Below are 16,953 nucleotides of genomic sequence, written 5' to 3'. Positions count from 1 at the left end.
ATCTTGACAACTGGAGAGAATTTTTCATTGTAGTCTATTCCTGCTTGTTGTGTGTATCCTTTCACCATAAGTCTTGCATTAAATATTTCAACAGTCCCATCTGCTTTGTGTTTGATTTTATACACCCATTTGCATCCTATAACTTTCTTACCTGCAGGCAATGTCACTATATCCCATGTATGGTTAGCATATAAAGCCTCAAACTCTTGTGTCATGGCAGCATGCCATGCAGGGTTTAAGGCTGCTTCCTCATAAGAAGTTGGTTCAGAATCATGTGAAATGCTTCTCATCATATGCTGACTATCATTGCTTAAGGCAGTAAAATAGATGTTTTAATGGTTTAAAGGGGTAAAATTTAGTATGACCTTCACATGCATGATCAGAGTGAAAGAATGGCAGAACACAAGGAAAAGAAGTGTGATCAGAAGACACTACAAAAGGAAAAACATGCTCATGGAATTGTACATCCCTGGAAATGTGTATTCTTTTAGTGGCTAAGTTTAGTACCTTGTACCCTTTTGTGCGAAAAGGGTATCCTACAAAAACATGGGGCTCAATTCTAGGTTCAAATTTGTCTTTATAAGTTTTGAGAACAGTAGGATAACATAAGCATCCAAAGCTTTTAAGGTGTGAATATTTGGGTTTCTTCTTGTAAAGCATTTCAAAAGGTGATTTGTTATTTAGGATTGTAGAGGGTAATCTGTTAATCAAGTATGTGGCTGTGAGGATGCATTCTCCCCTATATTTTATGGGCAATTTGGATTGATATAATAGGGCTCTTGCAGTTTCTAACAAATATCTGTGTTTCCTTTCCACCACACCATTCTGTTGAAGTGTGTATTGACAAGTTTTCTGGTGTATAATGCCTTTGGAATTGAAGAATGATGAGGTTTCATTGTTGACAAACTCCAGTCTATTATCAGACCTCATGGACTTAATGGAAGAACTGAACTGGTTTTTTATCATGCATACAAAATTTTTCAGCACTTGAAGAGTGTTGCTTTTACAGCTTAGGAGATATGTCCATGTGGACCTACTGAAGTCATCAACTATTATAAGAAAATACTTGTAATTATCATAGGTCACCGTGTGGTATGGGCCCCAGAGGTCTATGTGTAAGAGATCAAAAATATTTGTGGAAGAAGTAGTTTTCTGAGGGAATGGCAGTCTTGTTTGTTTGGCCATAGGGCAAATTGAACATAAGAATGGTTATTTGGGTGCAAAGTTTACAGGTATGGAGTACATTTCCCTCATTTTCACAAAAGGTACATGGACTAATCTATTATGCCACAAATAATCAACACATTTTCCATAAGATAAAGAATTGAAAAAGGATGCGCACACATCAGTAGAACAAGAAGATGTACAAGAGCCTTTCTTATTGCTTGAAAATGAAACATTTACAGATGATGATGAAAGGCAATCAGCAGGACAGGTTTTTGAATGGTCATTATTTACAGTGAGTGATGTGTGTGATTGTGCATTGTTTGAATTGCTAGTAGAAACAGAACTAGAATTTGAAATGAGAGGAGTAGAGACAGTGGCAGAACCAAGGAACTAGCATCTTGAGCAGAGGAAGTACAGACCATTCCTTGCTCTACCAATCTCAAGAGGCCTCTTCATTGAAGGGGCCTGTAAAATGCAGGATAAATCAGAAAATTGAACAATCGACTTAAGATATGATGTTAGACAATGAACTGAGATCAAATTGAACCTAAAGCTAGGAACAAACAACACTTTTTGTAAAGTCAGTTTGGGACTAAGGATTGCATCACCAACTTCTGTCACTCTAACTTTGTATCCATTTGGTAAGGTTACTAGGAAAGGATAAGGTAAAATTCTAATGTTGGTTAACAGGGCTTTGTTAAAGGACATATGATTTGTAGCTACGGAATCTAAAATCCAATATTCAGCAGATGATTTGAAATATTTACGTGAAAGATTACTAATAATTTCCTTATGAGTAGAGCAAGCTAGTATACCTGCAAAGTTTGCTACTCCACTTGTAATATTGTTTGAGACTTCAATTGCGTTTCCACCATGGAAGTTTTCCAATAGATGCAGTAGCTGATTGTACTGCTCCTTTGTCAAGTTTTGAATCCCCACACTTTGATTTCCGGCATCTATTTCACTGTGTGCTCCAGGAATCATCTCTTCTGCTCCTCTATGCACATTTGCAGCAGATGCCACATTTTTCCCTTTAGTGAATTTAAAATCCTGGGGGAATCCGTGTAATTTGTAGCATTTGTCTTTAATGTGCCCTTGCTTCTTGCAGTAATCACAAAACAAGCGTGACCTATTTGATGGATAATTGCCTCTGTATGAGTTGTTCCCTATGTTATTTCTCTTCTCAGCATAGTTAGTCCTAAAACCTGGATTTGCAGGACCATTGACATTCATTGAAGTAGACTCTATCATCAGGTGGTTATTTGTCCTAACTTCCCTTTGCTTTTCTTCTTGGATTAGGATGGAAAAAGCTTGTGCAATGCCGGGCAACAGATTCATCATCAAAATGCTCCCTCTCACGACTGTGTAAACCTCGTTCAATCCCATTAAAAACCTAATTAGCCTCATGTCCTGTTCCGCCTTCTGCATACTTGCCTTGGCACCACAAGTACATTGGCATTTACATTGAGCATGTGCATTTAAAGTGTTTAATTCTTCCCAAAGCTTCTTCATTTTTGTATAATATCCTGTAATGTCTTGGGTTCCCTGACTTAGGTCATTGATTTCTCTTTCAAGCTGGTATAATTTTGCTCCATTCGTTTGATCGTACCTATCCTCCAGTTCCTGCCATAATTCCTTTGCATCGACTACATATTGTAAGCTATCTGCTAAATCCTTTGAAAGTGAGTTGAGAATCCACGATGTTACCATATCGTCGCATCTCTCCCGCTGTTCAAACATCGGATGTTCGGAATCTGGCTTCTTACACTTTCCATTGATGAAGCCAACCTTATTCTTCACTGAGAGAGCTATGATGACGCCTCTTCTCCAAGATCTATAGCCAGCTCCGTCAAATACTATCGACACCAGTATCGATCCGGCATTTTCCGAAGGATGCATGTACAGAGGATTGGTTGAATCTAACGTATCCTTGTTTACGTCAGGTGAATCAGTTGAATTCGATGTATCACCATCTACCGCCATGATATAAGATGAAATAATTCACAAATCTGTGAATAGTGGGTGAAAATTAGGGTTTCACGATTCTCGACTTGTGACTGTTAATCGAGCAAAAATTGGTGACAAAAATGATAAGCCTGAATGAGAATTGAGTTATACGTGAGCCTTAGCTCTGATACCATATTAAGATTGAAAGATAAAATGTAATCTCAAGCTGTCATTGTTATGGCAGTTGAGCTCAAACGAGAGAGAAAGAGAGAACAGAGGAGACTTCTAGAAGAATGATATTTTGGGGAAAAGAAATCTGATTTCATTCTTTATTGGATGTCCTACATATACATGTGTAAGGAAAATGTAATAACAACTACCATTAGCTAATTACAAAATATACCCTCACTAGTCTACTCAATTAGCTAACAATGAACTCAACCAACTAACTATGAATATGACTATACATATAAATACAGCTGATACTCTTAATAAATAGAAACTTTAACTTAGGAAAATCACAAAAATTGAACTAAAATAACGTCAGGAGAGAATATACGTGCCTACAATGAATGTACGTTATGAATTAGAATTAAGTGTATATATTTTCACTTTACTTGATGATTATATAATTAAATTGTTCAGTCGATACTGGTTGTGGGAAAGTATCTTCCTATCTGGAGATGAAATTGAAATTATTTTTGAAAAAAATATTTCTATATTGTATCCTATGTCTAGACGTGCCTACAATGAATGTATGGTATGAATTTATTTTGGCCAAATTGAAAAACATTGAGCTATGTGTCACAAGATATGTCATCCTAATTACTAAGCTAGTGTTTGGACATACATTTGGTTAAAATTTTTAAAAAGAGTTTTTGAAATTGTGTTGAAAATTAATTTTTAAAAGTTGAAGTTGTGTTTGAACATGCATTTTATTTGAACAAAACTTGAAGTTTTTTTAGTGGAAGAAAATTTCACCCAAAAACTACCTTAAAAAACAAGATTTTAGGAACTTGAAAAAAAATTATTTTTTTAAAAAATTGATCATATTCCATGAATAAACAATATTTTTAATTTTTTTTTTAAAAAAAGGTTAGCAAAATCTGTGATCAAACCGGAGCTAAATGAGAAGTTGACTCTAGTAATTAATGATGTCCTCTATATCACTCGTTGCTAGGTCAAGTCTTTCTTTTTAATGGACAGAAATTTACTTGGTCAAGTCCAGTAGTCAATCTTCAATTTGTTTTTCTTTTAAAGTATACCTTTAAAACCTTGAAGAAAAAGTCTTCTTCTAACAACAATAATGCAGTTGTATTGACCTACAAATCCCTCAACGCAAGAAAAGAAATTGTAATATATATATATATATATATATATAAAAAAACCCACTGGCCAAAACCTAAAACCCATGCTTTGGTAAGTTCCACACCCATAGGTCATTTAAACTCACCACATGTTGCTAGCATTGGAAGGGTAACAACAACCAGCAGTAAAAGGAACAATGAGGCAGTCTTGGTCAATAAAGAAGATGGAAATACCTTAGTGCCTCAAGATCTTGCTCATGACATTCCACAACCTGTGAATTTGAGGAGAGATATTTATGAAGAAGGTGAAGAAGATGCAATATTACAGCAATGTCGGAAAGAGGCTGCAAGGAAAGGGGACTTATCACCAATGCATAGTGGGCAAACCAAGAAATATCACACAAGGGACAAAAGTTGGGATGGCAGGGTGAATGAAGATGTAAACGTAAGGCGACTTCCAATGAGAGTTGCCAAACAAAGACAGGCCATCCAAACTACATCCACAAAGTCCAATCGCTCAAAGAAAAAGTCATGAATTTTGAAAATATTTTGAAAAGGATCGATGAAGAAGACAAGAATCTACAATTTGAAGACTACACAACTCTAGAGAAGAAAGACCATCACTGTTATTTCTACATATTTCTATTTTACCATCACATTAGTATAGTTCTATGTAATATCATCACAGAGTATGTTATAAACTCTGTGATGATCATAGAATATTTAGTTTTAGCTAGCTCTTTCTTTTTACATGCTTGCTAGTAGGTGAGGCTTTTTTATTTGCCTCAATAGGATTAGTAAGGTAAGGTTTAGTCCAGTTTGTGTTGCTCCCCCCAATGCCTTTGGAAAAATATCCAAATGGCTATGAGATTATATGCCCTCGTGAGACGTTGCCGGCAGTTAACCCATGACTCCTCTACATGAGGCTGCCATAAGGGCAATGTGAGGCGCAGAGGAGTAATTATATAGCCAAGACATATAAGCAACACTACTGGTCTATTGTCCCCCTTATTTGTACTCTTCCTATGTGGTTTTCTTTCTCTTTTATTATCAATAAAACTAGCCCTAGGCACCTGCCTAGTGGATTTGCTAAAAAAAAAAAAAACCATCTGTATTTTTGGTTTTCTATACATCTTTATTTTATTCTTTTAAAACCCATATGATGAACAAGAAAAGCTTTTATTGTTTAGTTTTTCATTTGGTGTCTGATATTCATATGGGGCCCGATTAAATTCAAATTTGCGCCGGAAAATCTACTTAGGGCGTAAAGTACTCCCTAATAAAAACGATTCTCTACCCACGGCTTTAACTCAAGACATTTAATTAAGGATGAATGAATACTTATCATTTCACACAAGTCTTTGGTAATACGGAAAATTTTGTGCTAGGAATCGAATCATTTAGGGAGTATGTTATCTCTAATATATATACTCTTAGCTTGCAAATAACATGCCAAAATAACGAAAGAAAAAGAAAAGGTGTAGGAAGTTTCCAGAGAGAATCTAATTCTCATGAAAATCTTGTCCACTATATTAGAATTCGGTTCAAATGTCCCATCAAATTTTGGAAAGTCTAACAGTATTCATACTATAATTGCTCAGACAGCATAACATTTAGTCGATTTGAATCAAATGATCAATTATTTTTCTGAGGAATAGGGTAAAAGCACGTAATCTAATATTCCTTCTCTTTTTCATTAGTCTCAACGACTTTAGAGATTTTTTATTTTATTTTCAACCCAATTTAATTCTCGTGACCTTCTTTGCTTTATACTATCCTATCCTTTGAATATTGTCTTTCTTACCAAATCTGTATAATTTATACTAATTGATTTGATATTTCAATACTTAATATTTTTGCTTCTATATTAATAACTAGGGTTCTGCACACATCCATCAAGCAGCAATTAGGCTGGCTAGCTAATCATCAACTAACTCACTAATCACACAACTGATTAATTATTGAATAGAATGTAATAATAAACGTAAATGAAGTTGGTGAAGTAAAGATGATCTGTACGCTAATGGAATTTTTGCATGGATTTTACCCTTTCCCGAACGAATTATAGGGAAGAGAAAATGAAAATACTGTTAATTAAACGGCGGAAGGAAATGCAAGAAAAAACTTATTTTTTTAACTCAATCTTTTTTATGGAGTCGTTTCAGCCGTGTCAATATTAAAAGAGATATCTAAAGATAATAATTAAGAAAATAGAGAAGCATACAGTTTGCAGAGTATTTTTCTTTGTATTTTTTTATGCAAGGACTAGGAAACCAAGCAAGAGAAAGAGATCTAAGGTCATCTAACTTACCTATATATGTTCCTTTACCTATTTCATTTTCCATTCAACGATTTGACAAATTTCAGATCACTTATGCAATACTGCGTGAAGTTTATTTGGTGACTTAGGACGAATTCTGCAAGTTCAACTTAATATATATGCTTATGTAATATATATGTATATATATATAATAAGATCATACTCATCGTTAATTTCACTAGTTTAATTAGTTGCTGGATTCAGTAGCTTACTTGGCAGTAGGGGTGTACATAGGTCGGGTTGGTTCGGATTTTACGATTATCAAACCAAACCAATTGTGTCGGGTTATTAAATCTAAAGACCAAACCAAGCTAATAAGACTCGGATTTTTCAATCTCGGGTTTTCTCGGGTTTTCGGGTTATTCGGATTTTTTCCGATAAAATCTTCGTAGCATAAAACATACAACTTGTTCTCAAAATATTTCTTTAATCCTAGTAAGATACAAAATATCAGGTATTTTCCAAGAAAATAATATAAAATTTGAGATGTGTCATGGCATTATCCTAAAATATTCAACAATAAAGACCATAAAATTATGTAATATAAATATATATTGCTAATTAGAAAGCCATAATAAAAATAAACATAATCTAAAAGTACTAAGTCATGCTAAAATAAGTAGACTAATAAGGGAGTATTAATTACATGACTAAACGCTAAAGAAAAATAAAAATAGGTTATGCATTTTTATCTAAATTATTGCAAAACAAAAAATAGATATTCAATCACTACTAAAATATTAGGTTTTAACGACGGACAAATTCTGTAGCTAAACAGAAAAATCTAATCTCATATAGCGACGGATTAGCAACGGATTATCAAGAAATTCTGCTAGCTACGAGCGTTTAGCGACAGATTAGCGACAACGCTCGTAGCTAATTTTAATTTTTTTTTGTAGTGAATACATTGTCGTTCGTAGTATTGAATTGAATGTCTTTTGTTAGCACTAGTATTGATTTGATTTTGGTTTTGGCTTTTGTTAGCATTATTTAAGTTACTAATATTAATGGCTATAAAACTTACTGGAACATTCAAAAGTTCTAAATCCAACCTTGAAATAATACCTTAGAAGATATAATTATGAAAAAGTTTAAGAAATATTTATAAATTACATCACAATAAGTATATTTATATATTAAATATATCTAAAATTTCTATATATGTAATGTCGGGTTGGTTTGGTTTCGGTTTGACTTTCTTTAGTTAAAACCAAACCAAACCAATTATGGTTGGGTTTTTTTTTTCCAACACCAAACCATAGTCGGGTTTTTTTCTGGGTTTGACTCGGATTATCGGGTTGGTGCGGTTTGTCGGTTTCCTTTGTACACCCTTACTTGGCAGCTAGCTAGTAGTCACACTATGCCGTGCTATGATGAGAGTAGTTAGTATTTATTTACGGTTATTTGTCTACTTAATTACACATTTTGGCCATGAGTTTTGCCAAAATAAATTTGGGATTTATTTTCAAAACTCATGTTTGGCCATAAATTTTGCCCATATTTTGGCCAAATCCCAAATCCCAGCTGATTTTGGGCCAAAATCCCAAAACTTGAGAATTATATACATGTTTTTCCAAAATAAAGTTGGAAAATATGTTTTGAAAACGTATGTCCAAACACATTTTCATCTTCAAATCAAACTTCACCCAAATCAGATTTTTCAAAATAAATTTGGGATTTGTGGCCAAACGCGAATATTTTTTAAGGTAAAAGAAAGACAAACAGAAAGAATTGACTAATCATTGCTTCCATGTTGTATAGTGGTGATTTGTGAATTGTGATAAGACACTCAACATGAATTTCCTACCCATGATGTTGATGATGTTGGGTGACTGGTTGTTATCACCATTATTGCTGCATATGCTACCCCTTTTTACTTCTAAATACACACACAAAATATGTGTATTCACAGAGTATATAGTTTGTTATTATTAAAAAGGCAACCGAGTACATAAAGTATTCTATATTTATATTTACGCAGGGTCCGAAGAAGAGCCGCAACCCAAGTGATGTGACGTACTATCATTAATGGCTGCCTTAGGAATTTCAAAACCACCAAAACCATACATTTAAAAAAAAAAAACCTAACAATCTACAAACTCTTAAAATTTGATTAGCTTGAGACTTCATCCAAGAGCTTATACCTTCTTACCCTATTTTTAAGTACCTTTCTTGTGATACCCGTATTTGATATTGTTCTCCTTATTTTCTCTTCAATTGTGTCCCTTTTTCTAGCAGCCAATGAGGGTGATCGCTCCATAGACTTTTGTGTTTTCTTGATAAGTTGCAGCTTCATTAAAGAACCCTTTGGACTTGGTCCAATTCCAATATCAATATTATTTTCATTTCTAATAATTAGCTTTTTCTTGAACTTTATTGGACCATCTTGAATGTCGTCACTTGTATTTCTACATGAAGAAGAAGAAGAAGAATAATTTGAAGAGTTGTGTGTTTTATCAGCAGAAACCTCCTTTGGACTCAAGCACCAATTGCATATACGATATGACTCAGCTTTTGGATACAAGTTGCTGCAATACCTGCAAGCCTTTTTATCGTTATTATTTTCAAGAAAATAAGTAGCATAACTAATCTCCATTAGGAACAATTTAAATCACCCCATCATATTATATAACAATTTAAAATTAAGAGCTTAATAAAAATTAAAAAAAAAATGTCAGGAAATCCCCCGCTCCTCAGCATCAAGGAAATAAATTAAATGGCACAATTAAGTGAAAGTAAAACATAAATAATAATAATAATAATAAAAAAGATTTCAAGTGGGTACCTATGTTGAGATCTAGATTGGCATATTTTGCATTTGAAGAGCTGAGAAGATAAGCCATAATCTCCACACATGCAACACTCAGTGGCTCCTCTGCTGCTTGTCATCTTAATTTGTGTATCATTTCTCTTATTATGGACACTATACTTTTCTTGTTTCGGGTTCCCCAAAGGGGTTTTATATATATATGTACAAAAATCCCTATATAGAAATAACAGATGTAATTTGGTAGTGGGTGAGGTGGGTGGGTAGGTGTTGGGGGTGGGGTGGGGGCCGAATGGGGTCTTGAAGGGTATTGTCTGCCACACAAGAAAAGAAAAAGATCAATCACATAATAGAAGGAGAAAATTTATCTCTTTTTTTTCCACCTTTTTAATACTTTGTTTCTTCGAATTGCGTATGAATATTGAAATGAATCATCTTATCGTTTTCATGGGTCCCGTGTGTGACAAGTACGTAATTTATTGTAATTTGCCACCAATTAGTTGCTGAAAAGAACCGTGGGGCACGTAGCTACATTCTTTATTTATTTGTTTATAATTTAAAATGTATTTGAGGGGACATTCTTTCATTGTTCACTCCTTCTAATTTTTTAAATTAAGACGACTTTGACTAAGAAATGATGAGAGAAGGAATAGTAGTCCAAGATAAATGAAGTTGATTTTGACATATATCATATTTTATTAAAGAAACTAAAGTTGATATATATATATATATATATATATATATATATATATATATATATGCTTTGAAAATCCTATGTGGCACCTCTCTAATGCTTGGAAAGACATTTACCTTTTTTGTCATTTTTTTGCCTTTTTCTCTCACTTCTCTACTAAATATCTCTTTTTTGTTCCAATGTAATAATCAGTTCAGCAACTAAGCCGAACGGTTACAAAGTTTGAATTCAAATAATAATGGCTTGCGATTGAATTCACTTTCCTCTTAAAGATCCTTACATAAATTGTCAATTACAAAATAATTTCTTATGCACTGCTTTAAATACAGGCAAAACAGTAATCATCTAGACTCTAAAGATGATATTGTAGTTATGATGAAAGTGAAAAAATATTTGAAACACACAAGAATTTTAACAGATTCCAATCAAGAGAGATATACTACCTAGGCTTTTGGCTTTTCCTTTCAATATGAGGAAAAAAAGCCACACATTGTTGCGAAGAAGAGAGCCTGACTGAAAGGTATTTCAAGTGTGTTAGGCCATAGGCATCCATAATAATTTTAGGCGTGCCAGTTTATATGTGTATATTCTTTAATGGTATATTTTTGTTAATTATTGTTGGTGCCAATTTGCTAATTGCAACGATGAGTTATTGCAAATTTATTTGGCTTGAGTTAGCAAGTTGTTGAAATTATATCAATGTTTGATCCCAATCCAGATCATGTGTGCGGCAATTACAGTGCCTTTGACGGATTTCAAGTAGTTGAATCAATTCTCAATGAATTAAAAAGCAATTACAGAGAATGGTCGTCCAAAGTTTATCAAACTAGAAGTTAGGAATATATGAAATTTTTATGACAAAAGGATAGAATAATAACCTTTTATCATGGATCTAAAATAAATATGTCTGTCTTTACTGCCATCTTATAATTTTTTTGGTGCTTTTAGCCAATAATTTGTTTTCTGTTACGGTTATAAGCTAATTTTGTTGTGCCTAAGGTGCAATATTTTGTTAGCACCAATTACGTCTCTCTTCTCCTTCAAGTGCCTAATTGTTGAAAAGCTATGGTGTAATAAAAATGGTGCGTGGTAATTAATAGACTATATACTATCGTCTTATTTTGAATTTTATTGGTGAATTTGATTCTAATTGACCTTCCGGGATGCAAACTAACTGATGGTAAATACAAAGTATTTATTTTCTGCTAACTTTTATCATTGAGTTTTAATTCGTTTTGATCTCTTTCATTTTTCTTTGAAAAAAGATGAAATAAAAAATTATGCTCATTAAATTTGTAACATAACAACCCGATGGCATTGTGATTAATTATAGGAATTTTTACCTCCTATAGCAAAGGTTAACACCTTATTTATTTTAAATAAATATCATTTAAAAAAATTATATTCTATATATACCTTTTAGAGTTTATAGCAAAATATTTAATTTTGGTTACCTCCTAGCCCTAAGCCACTAAATACGCTAATCAGTTACACTATTTTCTTTCTCTCTCTACTTTGATACATCCCATTGTAAAACATAACCCTTTATCTTAATACCCTCCAGAATTTTTGCGGATCAGTTCTGCCATTCAAACCCCATTGCTCCAAATATTCTGTCCCTCCATTCTGTTCAGTTATCTTTGTAAGTGTCTCTTCTTGAATTTTTAAGTCATTCAAGGGCTTGTTTGTATAATCATGGGTTCTTGATCCCTGTGGAATGTGTTGTTTAGATCTCTCATTCTTTCAGATGGAGGTTCGAAATCAAAGCAACGGCCATCGAAATCAAAGCAACGACCATCGAAATCAAGCCCTAGGAGTGGAAAGGCCTCATCAAAATCAACGGCGTTCCGATCGAGTAGTCCAGCCTGAAATCCTCCATTACAAAGCTTTCGAACCAATTCTCCTCTTAGGCCTCCACAGATTCGCCGGAGTGGCTTCATGTATTTCATTGTATTCATTGTCTTTTTTTCATTGTAATTCAATGTATCTCGTTGTATTCCGTGTATTTTATTGTATTCACTGTCTTTTTTTTTATTGTATTTCAACGTATCCCGCTGTATTCTATGTATTCATATGTTTAATTAATATAATTTATGTATTCAGATGTATTATATAATTTCTCTGAAGATTGCTATGTGTTTGGGGGTTTTTCCAGTTGAGAATCTTTTTTATAACCGGAAATACAAATTTTGTGTGTTATAATTGAGTTTGTTGAGTTATATTAGTAGTCTATTATGTTAATTTATATACTTTCCGTTTTAAAATAGCGTAATCCCCTGTTTCACGCCGTGAATACAGTAATCTGTCCAGCTGTAATCCCATGTTTCACGCCATGAATACAGTCGAATACAACAACTGATTAGCTGGACTTCCCTGATTCACGCCTATTTTTGCTATTGTATTCATGAATACAATAACTTAAATACATCAAATACATCATATAACCACAGAAAATGTGTCTATAACCCGTAATATAGCAAATGGTATCTATAGATGGCTAATTACTACTAAAAGATAGTGCTTTATGAAAATTTCTCTTAATTATAGCGTTATTGTATTATTGATGTTTTGGCACGTTCTCGTTCCAATCAAGATATATCAACGCCACTATATGCAATCAAGACTTTCTTGATTTTTCGGGAAGTAAACCCAAAAAGTAAGAGTTATAGGTTTGGTTTGTTAATTTGTAATTTTAGGGATAAAATTAGGGGGTTTCGATTGTTGGAATTGGAATAAGAGAATAAAAATGTTACTACAAAGGAAGAGACAAAGAAAAGGAAGAGAATAGGCAAAAGAAAAGTATAAGGAACTAAGGCATTTGATCCTATCACTGATGGGATATATTTAATTTTTGTTTCTTTTCTTTCGTTTGTTTTAAAATATTTATGTTATTGTTGTTTCCTTTCCTTAGTATTTTTAAAAATTATTTGAGAGCCGTGAAAAATGTTAACTTCAATGAACATAAGTGTTAATAATTCTTAAGAAATTAAAAAAAAAACTTAGAGCATGAGAAAAAAAAGCAAAAATATGCCAGGTTTACATTATATGGATTTATATTATCACTATTTGCTTTTGTGTTTTTATTTTATTGATTTATGTATCTTTTATTTAAGTTCACATATACTGATTAAATGAATTATTTCATATTTAATCTAGAATGTTTCCGGGAATGAAAAGATGATGTGGCATGTCTATTTAACCAGTATGACAATTTTATCTTTTTTCTTAAAATTTTGAACTTTTTTCTTATTTTATGTCAAACAAACTGCCAAAAAATATACTTTGTCCTCATTATTACTCCATTTATTTCTAACTATTCATCAAATCCCATTTGATTTCAATACTTGGAGAATTTTCTTCTTTAAAGTGTGTCATTATCTTTAATTTAATTTTGCAGTTGCTCAATTAAATGTATCCCATAAACATGTTTTAACTACAATAATGCATAAATTAACAGAATAAAAGTTCTAACATTTATGTTGCAAGGTAAGAGGAGGAGGCCTTCCTAATGATCTTTTGTCAAAAAGTATGTATTTTTTCTCATAGAAATTTTCAGCTTCTCAATATACAACTAAACAATAATTTAATTTATTTTATTTGTGTAATTAGTAGTAAGAATCTATGCAACTTTTATTTTAATTTTAGTTTTTATTTTTATTAGTCTTGGACATTCTTAATTAAATAAAACTTAAGTAATCTTTATTGGTAACATACAATTAACTATACATCACATATATTATTATCTACAAATAAACATATTAAATTTATGAAATAAACCAAATGTATTTTATTTATTGGTGATTTTCTATCTCATAAAAAGAGGCATAATATCAACATTTGTTATTAGCTTGATAATTTTCTTAATTTTATTGATGTTTCTTAAACCCGTGCAAAGTGCGGGTAATTAGTTTACTAGTTGTGTATTAATTTTGGTTTGCCGGACACGATTGATGCAGAGACAAGCAATTTGAGGAAAAGGAAATTCTTGGTTGCTTCTTTTCTCCATCCTTTAGGCCTAAAGTGGTGGGGAAAAGGAGTTTTATTGATTCATTTATAGTTTTAAATATGATTTGTAATTGATTAATATATAGATTACTGATGATACGATTTAATTCGAATGCTCCCATGGTAAAATACTAACTGTGTTCTTAGAAGATTTCACATTAAAGTATTTACTATAGCCGATAAACTTTCCAAAAAAGTCTTTGCTATTTTGAATTAGCTGATCGTAGAGTGGCATGGAAAATCCCGTCCTTAGATATTGGCTACAAAATTCCATAAAAAGACCGTACGTAATTTCAACAAAACGTGTTCTAGATTCAACAAAGTTACTTTATTTTTTCCCTTTTTTCAGCTCTAAATCCAAGAAAATAGATAAAAGGGTGGTAGTGGCAAAGAGGGGTCTGGAAAATTTAACTTTTACAGCTCTATCACTTAAAACCCAGAAAAATCGTCATTTTTATATCTTTTATGTGTAAATTTTAGATGTATATGTAAAATAAATTTCTCATTCGTAAAAAAGAGATAAGGTAATAAAACTAAAAACAAGTTTATTAAGACCCAAAAAATCATTTGACCCCAAACAAAAGAGAAAAACAAAAGAGAAACAGACAATAAAATGTCAAAACTCTTACAAACACTCTCAAGACGCGGCTCCTATCTTAAAACAGCAAAATGTCATTACAAACCAATTTCATTTGATTTATGGAATACTGTATTTGACATGTCTCTGCAATCGCTATTGTATTATTCTCTTGCACTTTAACTAATTATACTTGAACTAAACAAGTCCTCCTAATCGCAATTAGTGTCTGGTCATCACGTTTGGAAACCATTTTATTCACCAATACCATATAAATTTGGAATCATCTGCTTTAATTGTCAAAAATAACTTTCCTAACCCAAATCAATCAAGCCAATATTAATTCTTCTTTTTTCCATTTAAATTCTTTTGTCTTTTATCCTTAATTGGAAGTCCTATTCCCAACATAAAATTCTTGCGAATTCTCTGATTTATATTTCCTTTACGCGAAATTACATTCTTGACTTTTTGTTTCAAGATATGAAATGAAACCAAATCAATCGATTAGTCCTTGGTCATTCTAGTGAGGGCGGATGCACGCTTAGTGAAGTGGTGTCACGCGACACCACTTCGTCGGAAAATTTACTAAATATATGTTTTAATACTATGCGAAAAAGGATAACTAGGAAAAAATGACACAACTTGACATAAATTGTGTCTTGGTGTGTTGGTTATGTGTTTGATTTTGCTATAAGAGGCCAAAGGTTCTAACCTCAACTACTACCTTTTTCTTTTGTAAATATTTGACAGAGTCTTTTTGGTTAAAAATTGTAATGAATAAGAATTGAACGCAAGAGCCCTTTTAACTTAAGACTCAACAAACCAATAGACTAAGGCTATTTCTTGTCTAAAAGTATAATAACCAAAGTTATAATTCAGTTCTTCTATAACTTTCGACACCGATTACAAAAATTCCTACATACTCCCCTGAATTTCCAGAAGTTTCCATGTCACCGTCAAACGCACTTGGGTGAATGATCAATTAAAGAACTAGATTCCGCCGAGTGATAAAGTTAATGAGTTCAACTGCAACACGGAAAAAATGTAGAAGGGAATAACGTCTATGGTCGGAGGCGTTTGTTTTACTTTTTTAGTTTCTGAGCTTCAAAAGATCTTTTACTACTATATTTAACATGGCAAACCCTCGTATATTCACTCGTCAGTTCAAGGAAGGGCATGCAAAAGAAATGCACTAAACTTCCTCTTATCCAAAGGAAATAACTCAAATCAAACCAACTATATCGGATTAAATTGGTTCAGTTTTATCGAATTTTTCAAATTTTTTTACTTAATATAATTTCAGTCTTACTTTGTTAAATTTTTAATAAGTAAATATAATTAGTAAAAATATAAAAAGTTAACAAACATATTATCTATTAGAATATTCATATGAGAGCAAAACATAGTAATAGTTATTTTTTAGTCGTCTGACATTAATTTTCGTTGACGTACACTTTCAAGTTTAACCCAATTTAGTAATTAAACTTAAAAATCAATATGATATCTAAATAATAGTAATCACTTCACATTCGAAAAAGATATAAGAATTTAATAGATCTTAACATATAATTCATGTAAGAACAAAGAGAATGACGCATTTCAATAACACTTGATAAAAAAGTGTTCTTACAATCCATTATTTAAAATTAATAAATATGGAGCACTTCATATCTATTAAATATTATATTCTGCAAGAAAATCCTCAATATTTCTAGATATTTTGCTAATTTATCTGCTAATGTCTACTGTTTTTACTTATCCAAAACGTCCACTGCTGCAAAATTAAATACGGTCTCTTTCCATACTTCACAAGCAACAGCTAGTTCCGGGCTAAAGAAAATTTCATATAAAATCTTAAAAGTATATATAAAAATTATATATTTATATGTCGATTTAGTTCAGATTTTTCTACCCAATACCAAACCAAATCAAACCAAACCTAATCGGATTTTTTAATCGATTTGGTTCAACTTTTCGGCTTGGTGCCATCTTCCGATTCAGTTTATACACCCCCACTCACAAGTAGTCATTCTCTCCTCACTTTGAGAAATATTTTTGCTAGAGAAAGAATTTACAAAACATAAAAATGACGGAACACCGAAATCCTAATTTACCAAGGATATGATTCTGCCACAGTACACACACTATTAGCAGTCATTCTCGCCCACG

At 32.4% G+C, this 16,953-nt stretch overlaps 2 protein-coding genes across 2 annotated transcripts; both read right to left on the bottom strand.

Moving 5' to 3' along the window:
- Window positions 1-1,606: 1,606 nt before the first annotated feature.
- LOC109238869 lies at window positions 1,607-3,150 on the bottom strand. Its single transcript, XM_019405349.1, has 2 exons — window positions 1,983-3,150; window positions 1,607-1,632 (listed from the first exon to the last, which is right to left on the bottom strand). The coding sequence occupies exons 1-2, from the start codon at window positions 3,148-3,150 to the stop codon at window positions 1,607-1,609; spliced, it is 1,194 nt and encodes a 397-aa protein (XP_019260894.1).
- A 5,488-nt stretch (window positions 3,151-8,638) lies between these two features.
- On the bottom strand, window positions 8,639-9,715 carry LOC109238874. Its single transcript, XM_019405360.1, has 2 exons — window positions 9,527-9,715; window positions 8,639-9,278 (listed from the first exon to the last, which is right to left on the bottom strand). The coding sequence occupies exons 1-2, from the start codon at window positions 9,628-9,630 to the stop codon at window positions 8,855-8,857; spliced, it is 528 nt and encodes a 175-aa protein (XP_019260905.1). The 5' UTR covers window positions 9,631-9,715; the 3' UTR covers window positions 8,639-8,854.
- Between the last annotated feature and the right edge of the window lie 7,238 nt (window positions 9,716-16,953).

This window comes from Nicotiana attenuata, unplaced genomic scaffold, assembly GCF_001879085.1.
Source record: "Nicotiana attenuata strain UT unplaced genomic scaffold, NIATTr2, whole genome shotgun sequence".
Taxonomy (NCBI): domain Eukaryota; kingdom Viridiplantae; phylum Streptophyta; class Magnoliopsida; order Solanales; family Solanaceae; genus Nicotiana; species Nicotiana attenuata.
Note: the sequence above shows the minus strand (reverse complement) of the source record. Positions and strands in the feature narration are given on the sequence as shown.

Bases quoted from the DNA above. Each gene is read 5' to 3' on its own strand.
- LOC109238869 (XM_019405349.1), bottom strand. From the start codon at position 3,150: ATGGCGGTAGATGGTGATACATCGAATTCAACTGATTCACCTGACGTA. The intron at 1,633-1,982 runs GTATACTAGCTT...TGCATTTTACAG, and splicing joins TGGAGTAGCAAACTTTGCAG to GCCCCTTCAATGAAGAGGCC.
- LOC109238874 (XM_019405360.1), bottom strand. From the start codon at position 9,630: ATGACAAGCAGCAGAGGAGCCACTGAGTGTTGCATGTGTGGAGATTAT. The intron at 9,279-9,526 runs GTACCCACTTGA...AAAGGCTTGCAG, and splicing joins CAATCTAGATCTCAACATAG to GTATTGCAGCAACTTGTATC.